Source organism: Canis lupus, chromosome 23 (assembly GCF_048164855.1).
Source record: "Canis lupus baileyi chromosome 23, mCanLup2.hap1, whole genome shotgun sequence".
NCBI classification, from domain to species: Eukaryota; Metazoa; Chordata; class Mammalia; order Carnivora; family Canidae; genus Canis; species Canis lupus.
This window is the reverse complement of record NC_132860.1, coordinates 13,309,214-13,333,198: the sequence shown is the minus strand read 5'-3', so window position 1 is coordinate 13,333,198 and position 23,985 is coordinate 13,309,214. Positions and strand designations below refer to the sequence as shown.

Sequence of the window (23,985 nt, the reverse complement as noted above, 5' to 3'; positions counted from 1 at the left end):
GATTCCCATCCTTCTTTCCTCTGCTTTCTTCAGTATTTTATGTAATCTCATTGGAGTGTACATTTATCTGGTTGTAGGCCAGGAATTAATGAGACGATTCTAGAACTCAGCTGAAAACCTATAATTTGACCTGTACCTCTCAATTCTACACAGCTAACTGACTGTATGGTATGCTTCAAATGTTAAGACCCTAGATCAAGGTAGAAAACTATGGAGCCTTGCTGTGGGCGCATTTTGAAAAGGACAAAGATGTAGCTTTGTTTTGACAATTAATCAGGGAGTAAACTTTGGTAGAATACACAAATTTTTCTGTTTGAAGATAGCCCTGAGTGGTATTCTTACTGCGCTTTCCTCATTTCCCCCACTTAACATGTGAGCAAGGAAATCTCAAATACAAAGAAGGACTGAGTGTTAGCCGGAGATGAATTTATTGGGTGGCATTACTTGCATACTGCCTCTTTTTGTGACATCATCAACAAATTATCATTACTACTGGCTTGAGGATAAAACATGATAGACTCCAAAAGTTAGATGTTCATTTAAAAGTCCTTACCTCCGGAGGGGAGATGAATGAGGGGATGGGGAAACTGGGTGATGGGCATTAAGGAGGGCACTGATGTAATGAGCACTGGGTGTTATATGCAACTGATGAATCAATAAATTCTACCCATGAAACTGGGCGGGGGGGCGGGGGGCGTTACTTCTGAATCTCTAATTTTACAGATGGAGAAACACACAAAGATAGAATTGTTTTGTGGGAGATGTGGCCAACACCTTTTAAAAATAGGTAGAAAATAAATGCTTTCTCCTTCTAGAGACAAATTAGAGGTTGAATTTTAGCTCTGCCACTGTAAATTTTAGCTGTGTGAATGGGGGGACATTACTTAGCCTCTAGAAGCCTCAGTTTCCTTATCTGTTAAATAGTAGGAGACTTAAAAAAAGATAAAAGTATGTAAACTACCTAAAACAATAAATGGTACACAATAAAATAGTGTTAAAATTTTTGTTAATGTCAGTAAGGAAGTTTTAATGATTGCTAACTGGTTTTGCATGCCTTCTCTTTTTATAATACAGAATTTTTTTCTTCCATGGGAATATAGAACAAACATGGGTTTCTAGAAAAAGGTCCAAGGAGAGCCTGAAAGCAAGAGTTAGGGAAAGAAAGAGAGTCCACCCAAAATTGGGGAGCAAAAATGATCGATATATTCTCTAGAAAATTGAGACTAGGAACCTAAAGAGAAGATCATTCATTTATCCCATTGAACACCTTTATCAGGCACTGTGCTATATCCACTGGGGATGTAGAGATATGTCTTATAGCCCCTAGAGAAAATCACAAAATAATGAGGGAAAAGAATCTATAATCAGTGAAATTCTAATACACTATGTATAAATGTAATAGAGACACGAATAAAATCTTTTACGTCACAGAAAAAATAGGCCTTCCTTGAATAATGAGTATGGACATATAGAAAAAATGAAGCAGTTGGAGAAGAGTTTATTGAGAACTTAGCCTACACTAAAAAATACTGAGTGAAAAGCAGATAATCTAGATTTGTCCTTGAGCCTGTGGCAAAGTGCCCACGTGAGATGTTGACAGAAGAAAACAAGCTAGTGAGTATCAAAGAAAGGGTAAAATTTATGGTGTACTTGCTATATGGCTGGCACTGGAAAGCTTTCAAATATATAATCTTAAATTGCATTTTATGTATCACATTGGTGTACTGTGTGATTGCCTACCTATGTTTAATTTCTTCATAAGACCTCTGAAACCTATAAAAAATAGTTACAGGAAGTGACTGAGTTAATGGGTAATCGATAGCTGTGAAGAGAGGGGGCAGGAAATAGTGAAAACTGTATATCTTAGGCCAGTGATTCTCAGTGAGGTCCCTGGACCCAGCAGTGCCAGCATCACTTATGAACTTATTAGAAATGCAGATTACTGGCCCTGCCTGCCCCAGACCTAATGAACCTGCAGGTAGAACTAGCAATCTGTGTTCTAAGAAGTCCTCCAGATGTTATGATAACCTGCTTAATACCAGGGTTCAGCAAACTACAGCCCGTGGGCTCAGTGTGGTCTGTAACCTGTTTTTTGCAAATAAATTATATTGAAACACAATCATACTTATTTCTTATTATTTGTGGCTGCTTTTATGCTACAGTGGCTTTTATACTCAGGGTCGAGTAGTTATAAAGCCAAAAGTATTTATTTGCTAATTGGTCCGTTGCAGAAAACATTTACTGGCTCCTCCTTTAGGCCTGTAAGCACTAGATAGATGTCTAAACTCTGAATGTATAAGTAAATGTTTCCTAGTTGAACTGAAGACCATGAATAAAAAAGAGGAAATTTCCCATGGCTTTAAAATTCTTAATCTGTTATCTTTCCCTTTTAGTCAAGGATCCTATCTAAATGGGCCTTTTAGTTCAAATCTTCTGACAATCCCGAAGCAAAGGTCATCTTCTGTATCCCTAACTCACCATATAGGTCTAAGAAGAGCTGGTAAGAAATCATTCTTTATGATTTAAATGTGGGAGATCTCAAAGTATATAATAGTGCAAAATATTTTCAATATACAGTTAGAGGTAACTTTGAATACCATTTTATGTGTTGTAAATTAATATGACTAAGCAATTTGGATTGGTTATTAGTTGACCATTTGCTCATTCCTTCAATAACAGTTTTTGAACATTCACTCTGCACCCGGTACTTTGTTAGGCACTAGGGATTCAGGGATAAAATACAGAGCTACTTAACCTCAAGAGTTGCAGATCCAGATTCATATATCCAAAACAAGGGAAAATTCTTTGGAAAGGGTATTCTTTTGCAGTGTGGCAATTATAAAGGAAAAAAAATTTTTAATATGAGAGCGGAAGAAACCTGACTCTATCTTAGTAAGTCTTTCCAATAGAATTTTTCCCATTTATTTATTTAAGGTATAATTGATATATAACAGTATATTAGTTTCATGTGTACAAACATGATTTGATATTTGCATATATTACAAAATGATCAGTACAGTAAGTCTAGTTTACATCTGTCACCATACATAGTCACAATTTTTTCCTGTGATAACTTTTAACATCTGTTCTATTAACACTTTTCAAATATACAATCCAGTATTAACAACTGTAGTCGTCATCCCCATGGTTTGTTCCTTTACTCATTTCACCCACCCTCACTATAATTAAGGAATTTTCTTTAACTCAAAAGATTATAGAACACTTCAAAATGTTTTAGACGACAGATGCAGGTGCAACATAAGCAATACAGGACAACACTAATACCTACTTTTAAAGTACATTATGGGGATGCCTGGGTGGCTCAGCGGTTGAGTGGCTGCCTTTGGCCCAGGGTGTGATCCCAGAGTCCCAGGATTGAATCCCACATCAGGCTCCCTGCATGGAGCCTGCTTCTCCCTCTGCCTATGTCTCTGCCTCTCTCTCTCTCTGTCACTCATGAATAAATAAAATATTAAAAAAATAAATAAAGTACATTATGTCTGATATGGGCAATGGAATATACAATTACAGAATTCTTTTATATACAATGTTTGGCATACAATAGAAAAACAATAAAACATGTGAAGAGGCAGGACCATGTTATTGACAGGCAAGAAAAGCCAACACTAAAGGGAGATCTACCTATGATATTGATGTTGAATTTAACAGAAGCTTTAAAATAATAATGTTTAAAAGAAAGAAAAAAAAAGAGACGGAAAGGTGGACAAAAATGGATGGATAATTTTATCATAGAACTGGAGCACACAGAAAAGAAACCATGGACAGTGTAGAGCTGGGAAATGTGGTTGATTACATTAAAAGGCTTATAGAATGGTTTAAGAACAGATTAGACACAACAGAAAATAAGAGTAGTGAACTTGAAGACAGAAAAATAGAAAATATCCAAACTGAAACACCAGGGGAAAAATATATAGATAACAGAATACTTGTGGCTTCTGGTTCTGCACGTTAAGGAGCCTAGAAGCTGCCATTCTGTCCTAACAAGTAAAAAAGCTGAACAGACTTTAAAAAAAAAAAAAAAAACTATTTGAGGATCCGTAAGAGAGATAGGACACAGGGCAGCGGGTCCCTCCAAAACTGGAGAAGCAAGCAAATACAGAAAGTAATGACTTCTTGGAGAAGAGAAGGGGAAACTCAGGACCAGTACCTGGAACCATTGCTGGGGTTGGGAAGCCTGAACTGTAATTGGCAACTTGCTGGAGGGTAACTCTGAGTGTTAAAAACTCCCGAAAGACCCAATCATAAGGAGCCCCCCACAATTTTGTGGGATTCATCTTTAAGAGCTTGACCAGATTCTCTCAGAAATCATAGAGAACATGCTTCTATCAGGGGGAAGGGAAAAGGAACCATTTTTAAAGACACCAGAGCCCTTTCCTCTTCTTAACAGGGCTGCCTTCAGAGGAAACTAGTTAACCAGAGCCTAGTTAACCGAGAATTTATCAGAGCCCAGCTAACCTGGGGGAAGGGAAATACTCAGCTTCAGTCTGCTCTAGTCATTCTCCCACCAAAGGAAGAGGGAAAACTAAAAAAACTAAAAGCAAACTAAGGGTTCTAATGGATTAAGTAGACAATATGCAAGAATGGATGGGTAATGTAAGTAGTGAGGTGGAAATCCTAAAATAACAAAACAAAAATGAGTGCTCACAATCAAAAGTACTGAATAGAATAAAGAATGCCTTTAATGGAGCTCCCCTCCAGCTGAGGAAAGAATCTCTGAGCTTTAGGATATGTCAACAGAAATCTTCGAAACTGGAAAAACAAAGAAACAGAGACTGAGAAAACAGAACAGAATATCCAAGGATTGTGGGCAACTGCAAAAGAAATACCAGAAAAAGAAAGCAAGAAAGAATAGAAGACATATTTGAAACAGTAGTGACTGAGGATTTTCTCAAATAAGGTGTTAAACACCAAACCATAGATCCAGAAAATTTTCAAATTACAGAAAACCAAAGATAAAAAATCCTTAAAAAAGCCAAAGGTGGGAAAAATAACTTACCTATAGAGGAACAAAAAGAATAATTACATCAAACTTACCTTCATAAACCATTCAAGTAGAGTGATGGGGGAGAATCAACACTCGCCTAGAAATCTGTAACTTTTGAAATTCTTAAAGTGAAGGAGAAAAAAAGGCTTTCTTGGACAAACAAAAATTGAGGGAACTTATTGTCAGTAGATTGTCAGACAAGAAATGTTAAAAGAAGTTCTTTAAAGAGAAGAAAAGTACTACAGGTTAGTAACTCAGATCTCCATAAAGAAGGGAAGAGCAGGGACGCCTGGGTAGCTCATTGGTTGAGCATCTATCTGCCTTTGGCTCAAGGCGTGATCCCGGTGTCCTAGGATCGAGTCCCACGTTGGGTTTCCTGAATGTAGCCTGCTTCTCTCTCTGCCTCTGTCTCTGTGTCTCTCATGAATAAATAAATAAATAATCTTAAAAAAAAAAAAAGAAGGGAAGAGCATTGAAGAAGGAATAAGTAAAGATAAAATTAAAGGCTTTTATTTTTCTTTATTTGATCTAAGTAACAATTTAGAATAATGATAGCAACAATGTATTCAATTCTACATGCTTATATATATATATATCTTATGTATATATTTGCATTTATATATCCTTATATAAATGAAATGAATGACAGTAATGATATAAGACCAGAGGAATTAGGATTATTTTATTATATAAGGTACTCATTATTACAAGGTTTCTGTGAAGTAGTGTAGTGTTATTTTAAAGTGAACTTGGGTTAGTTGTAAATGTATATTACAAACTCTAGGGCAACCACTAAAAATAGTTGAAAAGGAAGTATAACTAATATTCTAAGAAAAGACAGAAAGTGGAATCATATAAAATGCTCAATTGAAACCACAAAGGCAGAAGAGTAAGAGAGATAAATAAGAACAAAGAACAAGGGCAAAAATAGAAAACAATAATTGACATAATAGGTATTATTAATCCAACTGTATCAGGAATCACTTTGAACATCAGGTGTCTAAATGCACCAATCAAAGACATATATTGTGGGATGCCTGGGTGATGCAGTTGGTTGAGTGTCCAACTCTTGATTTCAGCTCAGGTTATGATCCCAGAGTCGTGAGATCAAGCCCCGCATCCAGGCTCCGTGCTGAGTGTGAGCCTGCTTAAGATTCTCTCTCTCCCTCTGCCCTCTACTCACCCTGCTTGCTCTTGCTCCCTTCCTCTCTCTCTCTGTCCCTCTTAAAAAAAAAAAAATGAAAATAAATCTTTAAAATAAATAAATAAATAATTAAAAAATGAAGACATATATTTTTAGAGTAGATCAAAAGCTATATATTGACCTAACTATATATTGTCTAAGAAACCCACTTTCTATATAAAGACACATAAAGATTAAAAGTAAATGAATGGAGGAAAGTACACCATGCTAACTCTAATCAAAAGAAAGCAAGTGTAGCTATATTAATTTCAGCCTATGCAGACTCCTAAGCAAGGAGTTATCAGAGATAAAGAAGGGTAATACAGAACGGAAAATGTAATAGTCCTTAACATAGATAATCCGAAGTAACAGAACATTTAAGAGACATATTGGACCCAACTAATGGTTGTAATGTATGTATAAATGAAGTTCCAAAAGGGGAGGAGACAGACAATAGGGCAGAATAGTTTTCCAAAATAATAGGGGAATTAACAAATTCCTGAAACTCTGTGAACCCCAAGAAGATAAAGAAAATCATAGCTAGGGATTTCCGCCAAACTCCTGAATTATAATGCAAGAAAAATCTCAACCAGATTAAAAAAGGCTATTTTCCAGGAAACAACAGTAATATTGATAGTAACTCTGCAACAGCAAGTATGAACTCAGAGACAATAGAATGACATATTTAAAGTATTGAAAAAACAAAAAAAAAATGCCAACCTGGAATTATTTATCCAATGAAAATATCTTTTTTTAAAAGATTTTATTCATTTATTCATGAGAGACAGAGAGAGAGGCAGAGACACAGGCAGAGGGAGAAGCAGGCTCCCTGTAGGGAGCCCGATGCGGGACTCGATCTTGGGTCTCCAGGATCAGGCCCTGGGCTAAGGCAGGTGCTAAACCACTGAGCCACCCGGGCTGCCCAATGAAAATATCTTTTAACAATTAAAGGGAAATAATATTTTTTCATACAGATGAAAGCTAAGAGAATTTATTGTTAGTAGACCTGCACTAAGATTCAGAGAAGGAAGTAGCTTAGATAGGAGGAATATGATCTGGATTAAAGTGTAGACAGGCAGAAATGAATGAAAAGCACTAGTAAGCCTAAATATGTAGGTGAATATTAGTTTAAAAACACAATAATAACTTTCTTGTAGCATGTATAATATATGAAGGAGTTAAATATATGGTAAATAGCGTATAAGGGTTAGGAAGGGGTAAATAGATTTAAGCTTGTACTAACAATGATTGAAAAGTAGTAAAAAGTATAAATTTGAGAGAAAGTCATACTTCAAAGATATACATTATAGTATCCAGAGTGACAATTAAAAGAATAAAAGAAAAAAGTATAAGAAAAAAATGAATATGGGAGATAACATTGGCATGATTAAAAAAAAAAAAAAAAACTTGAATAAGCCAAAAGAATCCAAAACAAGATAAAAGACAAAAAAAGGGAGCAACTAAAAAAAGAAATAGCAAGATAGATTGAACACTATATTACATTAAACATACACTTTGTGGGGGACGGGGAGCAGAGGCAAGGATCTGCTGGAGTTGTTACGCATATTTTTAAAACCTCCAGTTTTCAACAAAAAATTGAAAATACACTCCAGTTAAAAGACAAAGATTGTCAGGCAGTTAATAACACAAGACTCAAGCATATGCATCTTTACAAGATGCACACTCTAAATACACAGTTGCAGGTAGGTTTGATCTCTCAGCTATAATATACATGAGCCAAAAATCGATAGAATTAAAGAGAGAAATAGACAAATCCGTAGTCCTATTTGGAGATTTTTACGTCCAAACTGACTTGACCTAACTGGCTGCAAAACACTACATTCAGCTGTCACAGGATGAATATGTTTTCAAAGAATACTCACAAGATGGAGAACAGTAGACCATTGGCTGGACTGTGAAACAAGTCTCCATGAGTTTCAAAGTGTTGAAATCCTATATAGAGATTGACCTTTAGGAATGGCAGAGAGATCTCTGCTCTCCATAAACTCACTTTCCTCTAAAACAACAAAAACAGGGCAACAAAATAAACTCAGCCATTTCAGAATATTGGGAATTAATAAAAACCTGAGGGAAAAAAAAACAGAACAAGAGAGACTGCCAAACCTGGGTAAGACTATGGGTCTTGTGATGTTTTCTTTGGGGACTCTCCATCAGTGGCACTTTTGCTCAAAGCAGGTAGCATTGCTACCACCAGGGAGATCTGACCTCTTCTTCAACTCCACTGAGTACTGGCAATCTGTCCCAATCTGAAGCTCCTTGGGAAATCTCTGTTCCCAGGTGTTGTGGGTATTTGATTGGACTCAGAGCTCAGCAATCTAAAAAAACAAGCAAGAACCAAACCTTATGCCAGGCAACATTGTGAGCGCCTAAGGCTGGGACTTCAGTTGCTGCAAACGAGCTGTCTGGGAATTTACAAGGAAATCCTGGATACTAGATGACCACAGGGAACTTGAGAACGTCTGACAGATTCCTGGGGTTCTGGAGGCTGAGCACATATGCCAGGCTGTGTATCTGCCCAGGCCAGATCTGGGAAAGGAGAAGGCTCCGGTCATTTGCCTGGAGCTGACCTAGAGGCCTCTTATAAGCAGGATGTGAAATCCAAGGCTCTTCCATAAACTGAAGTTTGAAGATGTATCTTTACAGATTCCCTTCTATAGATGACATATAGGCGAGACATTTTTTTTTAAGATTTTATTTATTTATTCATAGACACAGAGAGAGAAGCAGAGACACAGGCAGAGGGAGAAGCAGGCTCCATGCAGGGAGCCCGATGTGGGACTCGATCCCCGGTCTCCAGGATCACACTCCAGGCTGCAGGCGGCGCCAAACCACTGCGCCAACGGGGCTGCCCTAGGCGAGACATTTAAAGAAATCTTCTGACTCCTCATTGGTTGACCACAAAATTATACTGACCTGTGGGTGACTTACAGAAGTCAACCTTAAAAAATAAATCAAGAACTTAAAGGAGAAGAAGGAAAAAAAAAAAACAAAACAGCCAGCAAGGAACTGACTATATGGGTCAGAGAAAACAGAATCTACATAATTAGTCTGGGAAAGTCATTCAACAGCCAGAAACAAGAAACCAGACACAAATCAGCAACAAAACAAGCCTTGGGTGTGGGAGGGATCTGATGCCAGAATTGTTAAATATATTATATAAAATGTCCAGTTTTCAACAAAAAAATATGAAACATGCAAAGAAACAAATTTTTACCAACAGAAAATTTCCCTAATTGGGCTTAGATTTGGACTTAATAGGTAATAACTTAAATCTGTTATTATAAATATGTTTAAAGTACTAGTGGAAACCATATCTAAAAATTTTTTTAATTTTATTATTTTGAGAGACAGACCCCAAGTGAGGAGGAGAGGGAGAGGGAGAAGCAGACTCCTGCTGAGCAGGGAGCCCTACCCAGGGCTTGATCCTAGGACCCCAAGATCATGACCTAAGCCAAAGGCAGATGTTTATCCTGCTAAGCCACCCAGGCACCCCTATCTACAGTATTTAAGAAGAATTATGACAACAGTGTCTCATCAAAGAGAGAATATAGAGAACTAGAAATTATAAAATGAAACTATAAAATAATTTTAATAGTTATAAAATAATTTCCACCTCTACTTAATATTAGATTGGAGGTTCTAGACATAGCATTTGGGTAAGAAGGAATAAAAGGAACAAGTAAAACTATATTTGCAGATGACATCATGTAGAAATTCATTAAAATCTGAAGAAATTCATTAAAATCTATTATAAACCAATAAGGAAACTTATCAGTATGGTAGGATACAGGATCTCAATGCAAAAAATAAATTGTATTTCTATACACAATCAATGAATATGCAAACTGAAATTAAGAAAATAATTCCATGGACAGTTATTAGTAAAAAAAATGAAATATTTGGAATAGATTTAGCAAAAGAGCATAAGACTTGTACACTGAAAACTATAAAACATTGTTGAGAGAAATTAAAGGTCTAAATAAATATAAAAATACCCTGTGTTTGTGGATCAGAAAATGTAATATTGTTAAGATGGCAATACTCTCCACATTGTTCTAGATTTCATGCTATCTTTATCATGTTCTGAGCTTGTTTCTTTGCAGAAATTGACAAGCTTATCATAAAATTCATATGGAGGGGCACCTGGGTGGCTCAGTCAGTTAAGCATCTGCTTTCAGCTCAGATCATGATCTCCGGGTCCTGTGATGGAGCCCTGTGTGGGGCTCCTTGCTCAGGAGGTAGTTTGCTTCCCTCCCTCCCTCTCCCTCTACTCCTCTACTCCTCCCCCCCTAACTTGTGCTCATGCGCTCGCGCTCTCTCTCTTTCTCTCTCTCTCTCTCTAATAAATAAAATCTTAAAAAATAATTCAAAAGGAAATTCAGGGCACCCAGAAGAGCTAAAACAATTTTCAATAAAAAAGGAGAAATTGGAGGACTCTCACTTTCAAGTTTAAATCTTATTACCAAGCTATAGTAATCGAGATTGGTACTGGCATCTTCCGGGGACGGTGTCCATAGGTGTTCAGAATGGTTCAGCATTTGACATGCTGTTGTAGGCTGTCCTACAGCCTCTAACAAAATTAGGCTGTCCGGAACCCCTGGTAATAGAATCGTTTACCTTTATACCAAGAAGGTTGGGAAAGCACCAATGTCTTCATGTGGCATGTGCCCAGGCCAACTTTGAGGAGTTCTTGCTGTGAGACCTAAAGTCCTTATGAGATTGTCTAAAATGAAAAAACACATCAGCAGGGCCTATGGTGGTTCCATGTGTGCTAAGTGTGTTCGTGACAGGATCAAGCGTGCTTTCCTTATTGAGGAGCAGAAAATCATTGTGCAACTGTTGAAGGCACAAGCACAGAGTCAGAAAGCTAACTTTAAATAATGAAACTTTTTTGAGTAATAAAAAAAACTCAAAACTTTTTTGAGTGAGAAAAAAAAGATTGATACTGGCAAAAGGATATTCCGTCTCAATGGGATAGAATTGAAAGTCTAGAAACAAATCCTTATGTGGTCAACTGATTTTCAACAAGGGTGCCAAGATGATTCAGTGGGGGGAAAGAACCAGTGTTTTTAACAAATGGCGCTGAGACAACTGGATATACATAGGAAAAAGAAAGAATTTGGAATCCTACCTGTTATTCATAATTAAAAATTAACACAAATGCATCATAGACTCAACTGTAGGAATTAAAACTAGTAGAAGAAAACAGAAAATGTTTGTGACTTTGGGTATTGAATACAGTGTTCTGATATGTGATACCAAAAGCACAGTTCATGAATGAGAAAGCCTGATCATTGGAATTCATTAAAATTAAAAACATTTGTATTTTTACAGACACCTAAAGAAAGTCAAAACACAGGTTGGGAGAAAATATTTACAAATCATATATTTGATAGTGGCCTTGTATCCAGAATATACAAAGATGTCCTACAACTCAGTAATAAAAAGGCAAATGACCTCATTAAAAAATGAGCAGGAGATCTGAATAGATCTTTCTCCAGAGAAGATATACCAGTGGCCCATACCACATGAAAAGATGTTCAATATCATTAATCATTAGGGAAATGCAAATCAAAACCGCACTAACTCAAGACTTCATACCCACTGTGAGCTCTGTAATTTTAAAGACAGACAAGAACAAGTGGTAAAAAATGTTCAGAAGTGGGAACACGATGCATCGATGGGAAAGTGAAATGCTACAGCCACTTTGGAAGACAATTTGATAGTTCAGTCCTTGAGCAGAGAAATAAAATTGTGCTATATTCATGCATACAATTTTATATGGCATTGAAAATCAGAGAACTTCAATCTTATGCAACTGCCTGGAAATATCTTTTTAAAATGTAAGCAAAGCATAGAAGCATTTATATTTACTGTCTAATTCTGTTTACAAAGTTAAAAAAAAAAGCAAAACTAATCTCAATTGTTAAAAAAATATGTACTCACATGGCATCAATATAGTGAAAAGGAAGAAAAGCAATACCATGCAAGTCAAAATAATGATTTCCTTTAATGAGAGGTAGTAGTTAGAAGACAGGTTTCTGATCTCTGTCTTAGCTTGAGTGGTGAGTGTTCCTATTGTTCATTTTCTGTATGTGTGTTATATTTCACACTAAAAAAGGTTTAAAATAAAAATGGTGAATCTGTATTATAGAAAGCATTTTTTTAAGAGTTGCTAGGTTTTTCTGTTATGTCAACTTTCTACCCTAAGATTATGTTCCCGTTCTTCTTATTAGCCTGTCTGTCAGGATATTGGACACTCACTAGTATAATTAGAGAAACGGGGGCTAAAAATTGGAACCTTAGTTTCCAGTTAGTAACTAATCGTTATGACAGGAAAGACTCTTCTTGTGTCTTTTCTTGTCCTCAGAGGAAACTTCCTCTTCTAAAACATTAAATTGGTTGACCAGATTTTTAAAAATCCCATTCGGCTCTAACACTGTATGAAAGTATAGGAGCCTCTAAATAAATCAATCTGATAGAACAGTAGTGGCAGCTCTAGAGGAGTATGATCTCACTGTGTTAATTAAATCAAGTTTTTAGACTTTTTTTGTAGGTTTTTTTTTTTTTGTACCCCACATGTGAAATGAAAATATTACTTACAAAGTTATTAAGATAACACATTGTATTAAATAAAATAGCACCCTGTTAGCATTTCCGGACAACTAATATGATGTGTGTGTATGTATTTACAGAGAGAGCTAGAGTTGGAGGGATGGGTTTATTTTAAAGAATTGGTTTGCAAGATTGTGAGAGTTGGCAGGTTTGAGATTTGAAGGGCAGGCTGTCCAGCTAGAAGTACCAGCAGGAGTTGATACCGTAGTCCTGCACCTGAAGGCAGTCTGGAGGCAAAATTCCTTCTTCTTTGGAGGACCTCAGTCTTTCCTTATAAAGCCTTCAACCAATTGGATGAGACCCACACACATTAGGGAGGATCATCCGCTATACTCAGTTTACTGACTTGAATGTTAATCACCTCTGAAAAATACTTTCCAGCCACTTCTAGCCTGGTGTTGACCAAACAGCTGGACACCATAGATAGCCTAGCCACGTAAAATTGACTGTAAACTGACACGTAAAATTAACTGTCACACAGATCTGTGTTTATACCACTATGTCTGAAAAAATCCTAGCTCCTTGATAACTGTGTTTGCTTTCCCCTCTGATTCACACTTTACTTGGATCTTTATTTCCAAATAAAAATTTTAATCTGCCTACTTTTCTCCAGATATACCCATTCCACCTTAATTCAGGGCACTCAGTGAAGGTTTTTGGAGCAAATCAATAGCATTAGAGATGTATTTCTGAAGCACTCTGGCTTTTTTTTTTTTTTTTTTTAATTTTAGTGCTTAGCACTTGTTTGTATTCTCCACTAATCTTTAGGTTTGTTGAGTTGCAGGGATGTTATCTTTTTCTCCATTGTGAAACCCAGCACATTTTCCACCTTATAGTGGGCTTTCAAGTATTTGTTAAATGAATGAATGAACTGGACATACTTGGATATATTTTGAAAAGGGATCAGCTGTCGTGTTAACATAATTTTTCATTGCTCAACTTGCTAATTGCTGTTAAGAACTTTGGTTCCTCAGTAAAATTTGGCAGCAATACTTTGTTCATGTGGATAATAAGCTGATAGGGATATAAAATATGAAAGATAAAGACCACTGTGACTTAAGAAAATGTGTGCCACACTTTGTACATTTTAGGTACACTTTTTAATATCTGTGCCATCCTGCCACAAGGTATTTATTTCACACTCACTGATGATGGCAGATATGGTCTATATTCTGCTTAAATGCCTATCATGTCTTGAAGATAGCTCCACCTGGAAATCTGTTTTATCATTTAATTATAAATGCTTTTTTTAAGGAAGGAAAATGTTCTTTATAAATACACACAGACATTAAACACCTACCTATGCATACATACTTATTTATTTAATAAATAAATAAATGCATTTATTTATTATTTATAAATTATTTATAAATTTATTTATATATTATTTATATATATGATTTATAAATAATAATTATTTATTTATTATTTATTTAATACTCTTTCCTCTCTTTTAATTTTTTAAGGTGCTTTTCCCAGCCTGAGCCCTGTGAATTCTCCAAGCCATGGACCAGTATCTGCTGGCTCTCTAACCAATCAATCACCTATAGAATTTCCTGACACTGCCAATTTTCTTGCTAAGCCAGGTGTTATTTTACACAGATCTCTGGGCAGTGCACCCAACTCACCAGATATTTACCAGCAACTTAGAAATTCGGATAGCAGTTTATGTAACAGGTAAGTTTCCCAAATGTTCATTATTTCTATTTCAAAATATAGGTTATTTTAATAAAGTATTACTAGTTTTCTATTATAACTAGTTGATGTATTAAAACTTTTATCTTTACTGAGTAGTTTTTATTCTTAATACACTTTTTCTCATTTTAGTGCAAGTATTTGTTTTCCAATTAAGTGATTGCTATCTGAGGGGATATATAGTGGTATTCCATCTCAAGATACCAGTAAATAATGAGAATTACTTTGGTATATTGTACCTTAGTACCCAGTTCATATGGTGTTTGTCTTTATTTCTCCATTTTTTATCAGTAATAAGTGTTTACCAGACCTTAGGGTTGACTTTCAAAAGATGTTATTTTCTTCAGGGACATAGGATGCCTTCCAAGATAAAGCCTACTTATTAAGTTTATAGAGAGATTGGAATTGTACATTGTTTTGCTGTTAGGATCTTTAAAAATTAAGCAGATTTTCTATTTGTGTTTAGGGAAAAATTTGTTTGCCTCATTTATAAAGGTATATTTATCTGTTTTATTCTATAAGCTGTGGACATCAAATATTGAAATATGTTTCAACATCTGAATCTGAGTCTGGTACAGACTGCCACAATGGGAAGTCAGGTGAGATTGCAAAAGTCATGTGTGTTTGAATTTCGGAGCAATTTCTTACATTGTTTTAGAAGTAAATAAATGAGTGAGTTTGACTTCAGTTTATCTATCTTTAAAATGAAGATGTAATGTTTTATATACTTAGGAAATAAGTAGAGGAGTTACTAGGAACAAGTTAAAAATAACATGATAAAAGTGTTTTGAAGACTAAAATGTGCTGCACAAATGAATGTGGTCTTTTCAAGTTATGGCTAGGGTTCATAAACAATGAAATTAATTATGTTAATGTTGAACTATCTAAGCCCAAAAGGGTTTGCATACATTTTTTATGGCATAGAAAGAAGTTGTTTTAAAATTTAATTTGTAAAAAAAATAAAAAAATAAAATAAAATTTAATTTGTTATACCATTCTGAAACATTTAATATCCTCAAACAAGAAATATTGTTGGTAATAAAATTACGGTTATTTTAGAACCTTAAAAAATGGATGACCCTGGCATATAGTGATAGTTAACTAGGTAACTCAGACCATCATTCCCCCCTGAAAGTAGCTAGAAAAGCCAGACCAAAAAAAAAAAAAAAAAAAGAAAAAGAAAAGCCAGACAAGTTGTTAGCAATAAAAATGTGCTTAAAACCATTGAAAACTAACAAGTTCCTCAGAATTACCAGTATGAGATCTGGAGGAGGATAGAAATTCACAAAAATGAGCCTGGAGTTTGGAGCTATCAGAACGGTATTTGCTCCTTCCGGAGAGGCCAGTGATTAATAGAATGAGCAGTCTTTTGGGTAGTTCTGTGGGATTAGGGAGACAGAGATTAGAGTTGAAGATTTACCAGAGTAGGGATAATTTGGTAAACTCTGTAGCCCTGCACCCTATGAATAAAGGTAAACCAGAAATAAATAGGCCCTACAGGGGTTTTACATGCTATAAAAGTCACCCTTTTATTTTTTTTATTATTTTTTTAATTGAAGTTTGATTTGCCAGCATATAACACCCAGTGCTCATCCCATCAAGTGCCCTCCTCAGTGCCCGTCACCCAGTTACCCCATCTTCCCGCCCTCCTTCCCTTCTGCAACCCTTTGTTTGTTTCCCAGAGTTAAGAGTTTCTCATGGTTTGTCTCCCTCTTTAATTTTTCCCACTCAGTTCCCTCCTTTCCCTTATAATCCCTTTCACTATTTCTTATATTCCACATATGAGTGAAACCATATGATGATTGTCCTTCTCTGATTGACTTACTTCACTCCTCATAATACCCTCCAGTTCCATCCATGTGAAGCAAATGGTGGGTATTCGTCCTTTCTGGTGGCTGAGGAATATTCCAATGTATATATACCACATCTTCTTTATCCATTCATCTCTAGAAAACAGTGTGGGGGTTCCTCAAAGAGTTAAAAATAGAGTTACCCTACGACCCAGCAATTGCACTACTGGGGTATTTACGCCAAAGATACAGATGTAGTGAAACTCCAGGACACCTGTAACCCAATGTTTATAGCAGCAGTACCCACAATTGCCAAATTGTGGAAGGAGCCATGATGTCCTTCGACAAAAGTCACCCTTTTAAAATGTACAATTCAGTAGGTTTTGGTTCTTACATTATATAAAACACACACTTGCGCCACGCGCGCGCACGCACACACACACACAGAAAAGACCAGTCCTTCACAAACTCTTCCAAAAAATAGAATAGGAGGGAAAACTTCCCAACTCCTTCTGTAGGACTAATATTATCCTGATGTCATAACATTCAACCCACTTCCAAGAAGACTATAGACCAATATGTGTATAGACACAGCAATCCTTAACAAAATAATATTAAACTGAATCCAGCAACACAGGAAATGGTCACACTGTGACCAAGCAGTATTTATCCCAGGAATGCAAGAGTAGTTTAACATTTGAAAATCAATCAATGTAATACACTATATTAATAGAACAAAGGGGGAGAAAAACACATGATAATCTAAATAGGTGCAGAAAAATCATTTGATAAAATATGATACTCTTTCATGATAAAAAGATTCAGGAGAGTTATAGCAAGGAAGTTCTTCAGTATGAATAAAGGGCCTCTTTGAAAAATACACACCTAAACATCATTCTTAATAGAAGAAGACTGATTCTTTCTCCCTAGGATCAAGAACAAGAGGGATGCCTGGCTCAGTAGTGGATGCCTTCAGCTCAGGGCGTGATCTTGGGTTCCTGGGATCAAGTCCCACATCGGGCTTCCTGCATGGAGCCTGCTTTTCCCTCTGCCTATGTCTTTGCCTTTCTCTCTTTGTCTCTCATGAATACGTAAGTAAAATTGTAAAAAAAAAAAAAAAAAAGAACAAGATAAAGATTTTTTATTTCAGCACTTGTAATCAACATGGTACTGGTGATTCTCACCAGGAAAATTAGAAAGAAAAAGAAAAAGAAATAAAGGCATCCTGAATAAAAGTAAAGAAATGAAACTGTCCCATATTCATAGATCATATGAACCTTTGTGTAGGAAATCCCAAAGAATACACATACACACACTACAACCAATAAAACAGTTTAACAGAGGCAAGATGCAAGATCAGTGACAAAGTTAACTATTTCTGTATACTAGCAATGAACCATCATAAATTGAAATTAACATTTCCATTCATAATAGTATTAATAAGAATGATGTAGTTAGAATAAACTTAAAAGAAGAGGAAGATTTATAAACTGAAAGCTACAAAACACTGTTGATAGAAATTAGAGAAAATCTAAATAAATGGAGAGGCACTTCATATTAAAAGATTGGGAAACTGGGATCCCTGGGTGGTGCAGCGGTTTAGCGCCTGCCTTTGGCCCAGGGCGCGATCCTGGAGACCCGGGATCGAATCCCACGTCGGGCTCCCGGTGCATGGAGCCTGCTTCTCCCTCTGCCTGTGTCTCTGCCTCTCTCTGTGTGTGACTATCATAAATAAATAAAAAATTTAAAAAAAAAAAGATTGGGAAACTCAGTATTGTCAGTACTGTTCTCCCAAATCGATCTATAAATTCAGTGTAGTCCTTATCAACTTATAGCAGGTTTTTTTGATAAAAATTGACAAGTTGTTCTTAAATTTAGACAATGACCAACAATAGTCAAAACTATTTGGAAAAAGAATGAATTTGGGAGACTGACACTACCTGATTTCAAAACTTATAAAACCACTGTAATTAAGATAGTGAGGTATTGGCACAAAGATGGGCCTGTAGATCATTGGAACAAAAAACTGCAAGTCCAAAAATAGATTCTTGCATTTATGGTCAATTGAATTTTGATATAGAAGCCAGACAATTCAAAAGAGAAAGGATAGTTTTTTTCACCAAATGGGGCCAAGACAAGTGGATATCCACTTGTCAAAGAAAGAATCTGGACTCTTACACACAAAAAGTGCATAATCTAGACTGTCTACACAAAAAGTAACTCAAAATAGATCATAGACCTAAGTGTAAGAGTTAAAACTTTGAAACTTGTAGAAGAAAATATAGGATACAGTCTTTGTAACCTTGAGTCGAATAAAGCATTCTTAGATATAATACCAAAAGCACAACCCATGAAAGAAAAAAAAATGACAAATTAGGCTTCAGCAAAATTAAAAACTTTTGCACTTCAAAAGACAACAAGAAAATGAAAAGACAAACCACAGATTGAGAGAAAATATTTGGAAGTGATACATCTTATTAGGTCTTATATCTATAATATATAAAAAAATTGTAATTCAGTATTAAGAAGTCAACTCAAAAAATGGGCAAAAGATGTCTGATATTGTGGTCTAAGTTATTTGGAGAAGGATATAAACAAATGGTTAATGAACACAAGAAAAGATAATGAACATCGTTAGTTATTAAGGAAATGCAAATTATACAATGAGATACTACACTGAAACTAGAATAACTATAATTAAAAAGATAATACCAAGTATTAGCAAGGATGCAGAGAAATTAGAGTCTTTGTGCATTGCTGATGAGAGTATAAAATGGTTCGCTACTTTGGGAAACATTCTGACAGTTTCTCTAAAAGTTACTGGGTGGCTCAGTCATTAAGAGTCTGTCTTAGGCTCAGGTCCTGACCCCAGGGTCATGGGGAGCCTGATTCTTCTCCCGCTTCCTCTGCTGTTCTGCCCACTTGTGCTCTCTGGTTCTCTCTCTCTCTCTCTTTCTCTCTCTCTCAAATAAATAAAGAATATCTTTAAAAAATAATAAAAGTTATACATAAATTTACCATATCACTCAGTAATATCATGGCTAAGAATTTATCCATGAGAAAGCATATGAGCACTCAAATACAAGATTGTGAATGTTATGACATTATTGATGATGCTGCAAAACTAGAAATGATCCCAGTGTCCGCTAACTTGCGAATGGATATATATCATGTGGTATTATTCATACAATGTAATTTTATTTAGCAATGAAAGGAACAAACTTCTGATACATGCCACTACATGGATAGACTTCAAAACATTATTTTAAGTGAAAGAAGCCAGGCTCAAAAGATTACATATTGTTGTGATTCTCTTTACATGAAATGCTAGACAAAATGGTGAATTTATAGGGACAATAATCAGAACAGTGATTACCTAGGATGAAAATAGGGATTAAATGTAAATAAGCAAGAGAATACTTTTTGGGGTGATAAGAATGTTCTAAAACTAGATTGTCATAATGATTGTACAACTGTAAATTTAAAATTGTTAAATTATACATTTATAATGGGTGGATTTGTAGTATGTTATTATACTATATACACACATATAGTTCTTTGGATTGACTGGTAGCAGCTGGGAGATTGTCACTTGAGGACTCTCATGTGATTACAGTCAGATATTGGTAAGAGTGACAATCATCTGAAGAAATGATTGGCCTGAATTTCCAAGATGGGATTACTCATGTGTCTGTTGACTATTGACTAGCCCATCTAAATATGACTATCTTTGGGCTTCTTCCAACATGTTTGCTGGATTCCAGGAGAGGAGGATGTGATAGCTGCCAGTCAGGTTAATGGCTCAACCCAGAATAGACAAAGAGGTACTTAGGTCATATTCTGTTAATCAGAGCAGTCGTACTGTCTGTCCAGATTCCAGGGGATTAGGAAATAAATGCTTTGTCTTGATGGAGGAATACATTTCAAAAGAGTGCAAGGGGGATAGGAGGCAGTATTGTGGGAATCTTTGGAAAAGAAATTATTACATTTATTTCAACTGTTTTTATAACTACTTTATATAAGATATAGTTATTAGTTTGGGTCATTGAAAAGAAAGTATGTAATAAATGTTAAATGTCATTTTTTAGATTGATGGCTATTTTAGAATACTATTATACTAACACTGTCTTGACTTACCGAGAGTAGTTGCATATTCTAAATTTCACTTTTTAAATGTTTTTTGGGCGGAGGGGAATAAAATAATATTTTCCAAAGGATATTATTTCCTGATCATCATTAGTTAATGGCTTTTTTAGTATATTCAGTGTGTTAGATTCAAATTTGACTAAAATTTATGGATCATTTATTTATATGTAGCATCTAGTAAGATAGATGTTATCCTTATTTTTATAGGGGAAGTTGCTTGCCATTATCAAGTACAAAAATCAGGATTTGAACCTAGTTCTTCTGAAACTCAATTCCACTAAATACTCTTAAAAATTCTTTTACATAGAGGAGCCTAAGGCTTAGTTGGTTTAGCATCTAACCTTTGGTTTTGGTTCAGGTCACCTTCTTAGGGTCATGAGATTGAGCCCCATGTGCTCAGTGTGGAGTCTGCCTGAGATTCTCTCCCTCTCCTTTTCCCCCTCCTCCTGCTTGTTGCATACATGCATGCTCTTTCTCAAATAAAATAAATAAAATAAAAATAAATAAAAAATAAAAATAAAATCTTTAAAAAAGAAAAGACTTAAAAAAATTTAAAAAAAGACTTTTACTTAGAACAAGCCCCTACATATTGAAAATTAAACTTATAACTTGAGTATTCATACACTTACCATACCTGTGTAATCACTTAGCTCAATAAACTAATAAATAAAATAAATAATAAAATAAAATAAATAAAATAAATAAAATATTACCAGCCCCTCAGAATTTCTCCTCATGGCCTCTTCATACTCTCTAAAGATGACATTTGTCTTGGCTATCTGTACTCATATATACCAGTTTTGGTATGTTGTTGGACTTTCCATAAAGAGAATCACATTCAATGTTATATTTTTAAGAATCATTCATGTTATTACATGTGGTTATCATTCTTTCTCTTTGCTCCATAGTGTTCAGCTGTATGAATACACTACATTTATTTATTCTACTGTTGATGGGTTTCAAGGAAGTTTCCTGTTTGTAATATTGCCTACAGGAGACTTCCTTGGTGGCTCAGCAGTTGAACGTCTGCCTTCATGCTCTGGGTGTGATCCTGGAGTTCTGGGATGGAGTCCCACGTCAGGCTCCCTGCATGGAGCCTGCTTCTCCCTCTGCCTGTGTCTCTGCCTCACTCTCTGTGTCTCTCATGAATAAATAAATAAAATTAAAAAACAAAAACAATAAGTAAATAAATAAATAAATAAATAAAATCTTTTTAAAAAAATACTGCCAACAGAATGAATATAATTTTTTTAATGTGAATGAATGCTGTTTAGCTACCAGTGCTATTTCCCTTATCCATGAGATCTGTGTAAAAAAGAATATTATTAATCACATTGGTAGAGAAATAATTCACAATAAATGATACAGTGTTTTAATTTTTAGATGTGCCTTGTCCTCATTCATTTGTAATTATGACTTTAGAGTTTTCATAGCCAAAACTCAGACAATTTAAGATGTTGGACATTGCATAATCAAGTTGCTAAAAAGTTCCTCTTGGTAGGGACTGACTTTTTTTAGTCACTAAAAAAAGAATACTCACTTTTATAAAGAATATTCCACCCCCCCATTCCCATTTATTTTGTCCATGAATAGGTACATCAGGTAAAATATCTGTGTTGCCTGAGCACAAGGTACCTGGGCCACATAGTCCAGTAGGATACAACTTAATAGTGTCATTAGATTGAATGCCAGGGTGGTTCACTTTATATGAAATTTTTTTAAACTTATTTGAGAAAAAGAGCACAAGCAGGGGGAGGAACAGAGGGAGAAGGAGAAGCAGACTCCCTGCTGAGCAGGGAGCCCAACGTGCTCGATCCCAGGTGCTTACTGACTGAGCCACCCAGATGCCTCTATTTGAATATTTTTATAGGTAATTTTCCTTAAAAACTATGCATATAGTTTCTTAATATCACTGTATATATTTTTTGAAAGGTGATGAAGACAACACTGTTCCCCCAAAACAACCATTCAACTGTGCAGAAGTGCAACAAGAAGTGGAAACAGAAAACGGAGACTACAGAAAATTATTTTTGGAAGGTGATAATCACCTAACAGAAGAGGCACAGAATGAACCACAACCAAATGTAAAAGATAAACTTTCCATATGATTATGTTAAGGTGAAATATAATATTAGTTTAGTACTAGTTTCATTATTTTTGCCCAGAACAAGATTTTTAATATAATAGTATTTTTAAATTTTTTACTGAAAAGTTATTATTAAAGAGAACCTTGGGTTAAAATAATAATTATAGTTGACCCTTGAACAGTGCTGGTATTAGGGGTGCTGACCCTCCGAAACACAGTAAAAAATCCACATATAACTTAACTCCCTCAGAACTTTATTACTGATAACCTTCAGTTGATCAGAAGTCTTACTGATAACATAAACACATCAGTTAACACATATTTTGTGTGTTATATGTACTGTATACTGTATTCTTACAATGAAATAGCTAGAGTAAAGAAAATGTTATTAAAAATCATAAGGAAGAGAAAATGCAGTACTGTATATTACAGTCCTATGAGTACATACTTTATTTACAGAACTGGACTATGAAAAGTCTATGTGTAAGTGGACCTGCGTAGTTCACATTTGTGTTGTTCAAGGGTCAAGTGTACTTCTGAATTCTTCATCATCCTAGAACAATAAAGTGTATTTATTGTAAAATGAACAGATTTTTAGTTTTATAGTAGATATATTACTTTGTATGCTGATGTTTTCCTCATCACATGTTTTCCTGTTAACGTGTGAAGAACATGTGCATAAAGCATTAAAAAACATCTTATAGTAGCAGTTTTTTTTGTTCCTAAGTTCAAAATTTAAGCTATTTAGGGGAAAAAAAGTATCCATTCCTTTTGGGAAGTTAAACTAGTAATAAATGCCAGTGTTAAGATAGGAGTCTCTTTTTATTGCCCTTTTAATACTTATAACTTCTAAATGAAAATAGGGGATGATTTTACATTTGTATATAGTGTTTTGGAAATACAGCATTTTCTTTTTAAAAAGCACTGTGAAAATCAGTAAGTCTTCTGACACCTGGAAGAGAAGACATTTTTACATTTTTCTGAAGATAGCATTTTACAAAGAGGAGAACTAGGAAGCACAGGTTATATTTGAGGATAACTTGTATAGAAAATAGTATTAAAAAAAAAGAAAAAAGTATTATTGACCATTTTTTCATTTTCAATTTTAACAATTTTTAGATGTGGATTTAACAATATTTTTTAAAGATAAGATTAAGTAGGTTTGTGTGTTTTTCCCCCTCTGGGTACAGATTGAACAGGAAGCACCACTGGACCTGATTTTAATAGAAGATTATGACTCCTTAATAGAAAAGATGAGCAACTGGAATTTTCAAATATTTGAAGTTGTGGAAAAAATGGGAGAGAAATCAGGAAGGATCCTTAGTCAGGTTTGTTTAAAATTTCTACCTTTTAATTATAAATTTTCTTGAATCTTTATAAAACACAGAATCTAAAAATGTGTAATATTGGTTTAGACACAAGTTCAACATTGTTCACTGAATTT

The 23,985-nt window shown here is 35.1% G+C and overlaps 1 protein-coding gene and 1 pseudogene across 1 annotated transcript in view; both read left to right on the top strand.

The window, feature by feature from the left end:
* The window catches only part of PDE3B (phosphodiesterase 3B), a 167,798-nt gene that overhangs the window by 117,450 nt on the left and 26,363 nt on the right, over nt 1-23,985 (top strand). The window contains exons 5-9 of the mRNA XM_072793976.1: nt 2,394-2,500; nt 14,291-14,501; nt 15,042-15,118; nt 22,388-22,539; nt 23,732-23,869. Coding sequence (XP_072650077.1) covers nt 2,394-2,500; nt 14,291-14,501; nt 15,042-15,118; nt 22,388-22,539; nt 23,732-23,869 — 685 coding nt within the window. The remainder of the gene's footprint in view (nt 1-2,393; nt 2,501-14,290; nt 14,502-15,041; nt 15,119-22,387; nt 22,540-23,731; nt 23,870-23,985) is intronic.
* Nucleotides 10,736-11,090, top strand: LOC140614578 (large ribosomal subunit protein eL34-like; annotated as a pseudogene).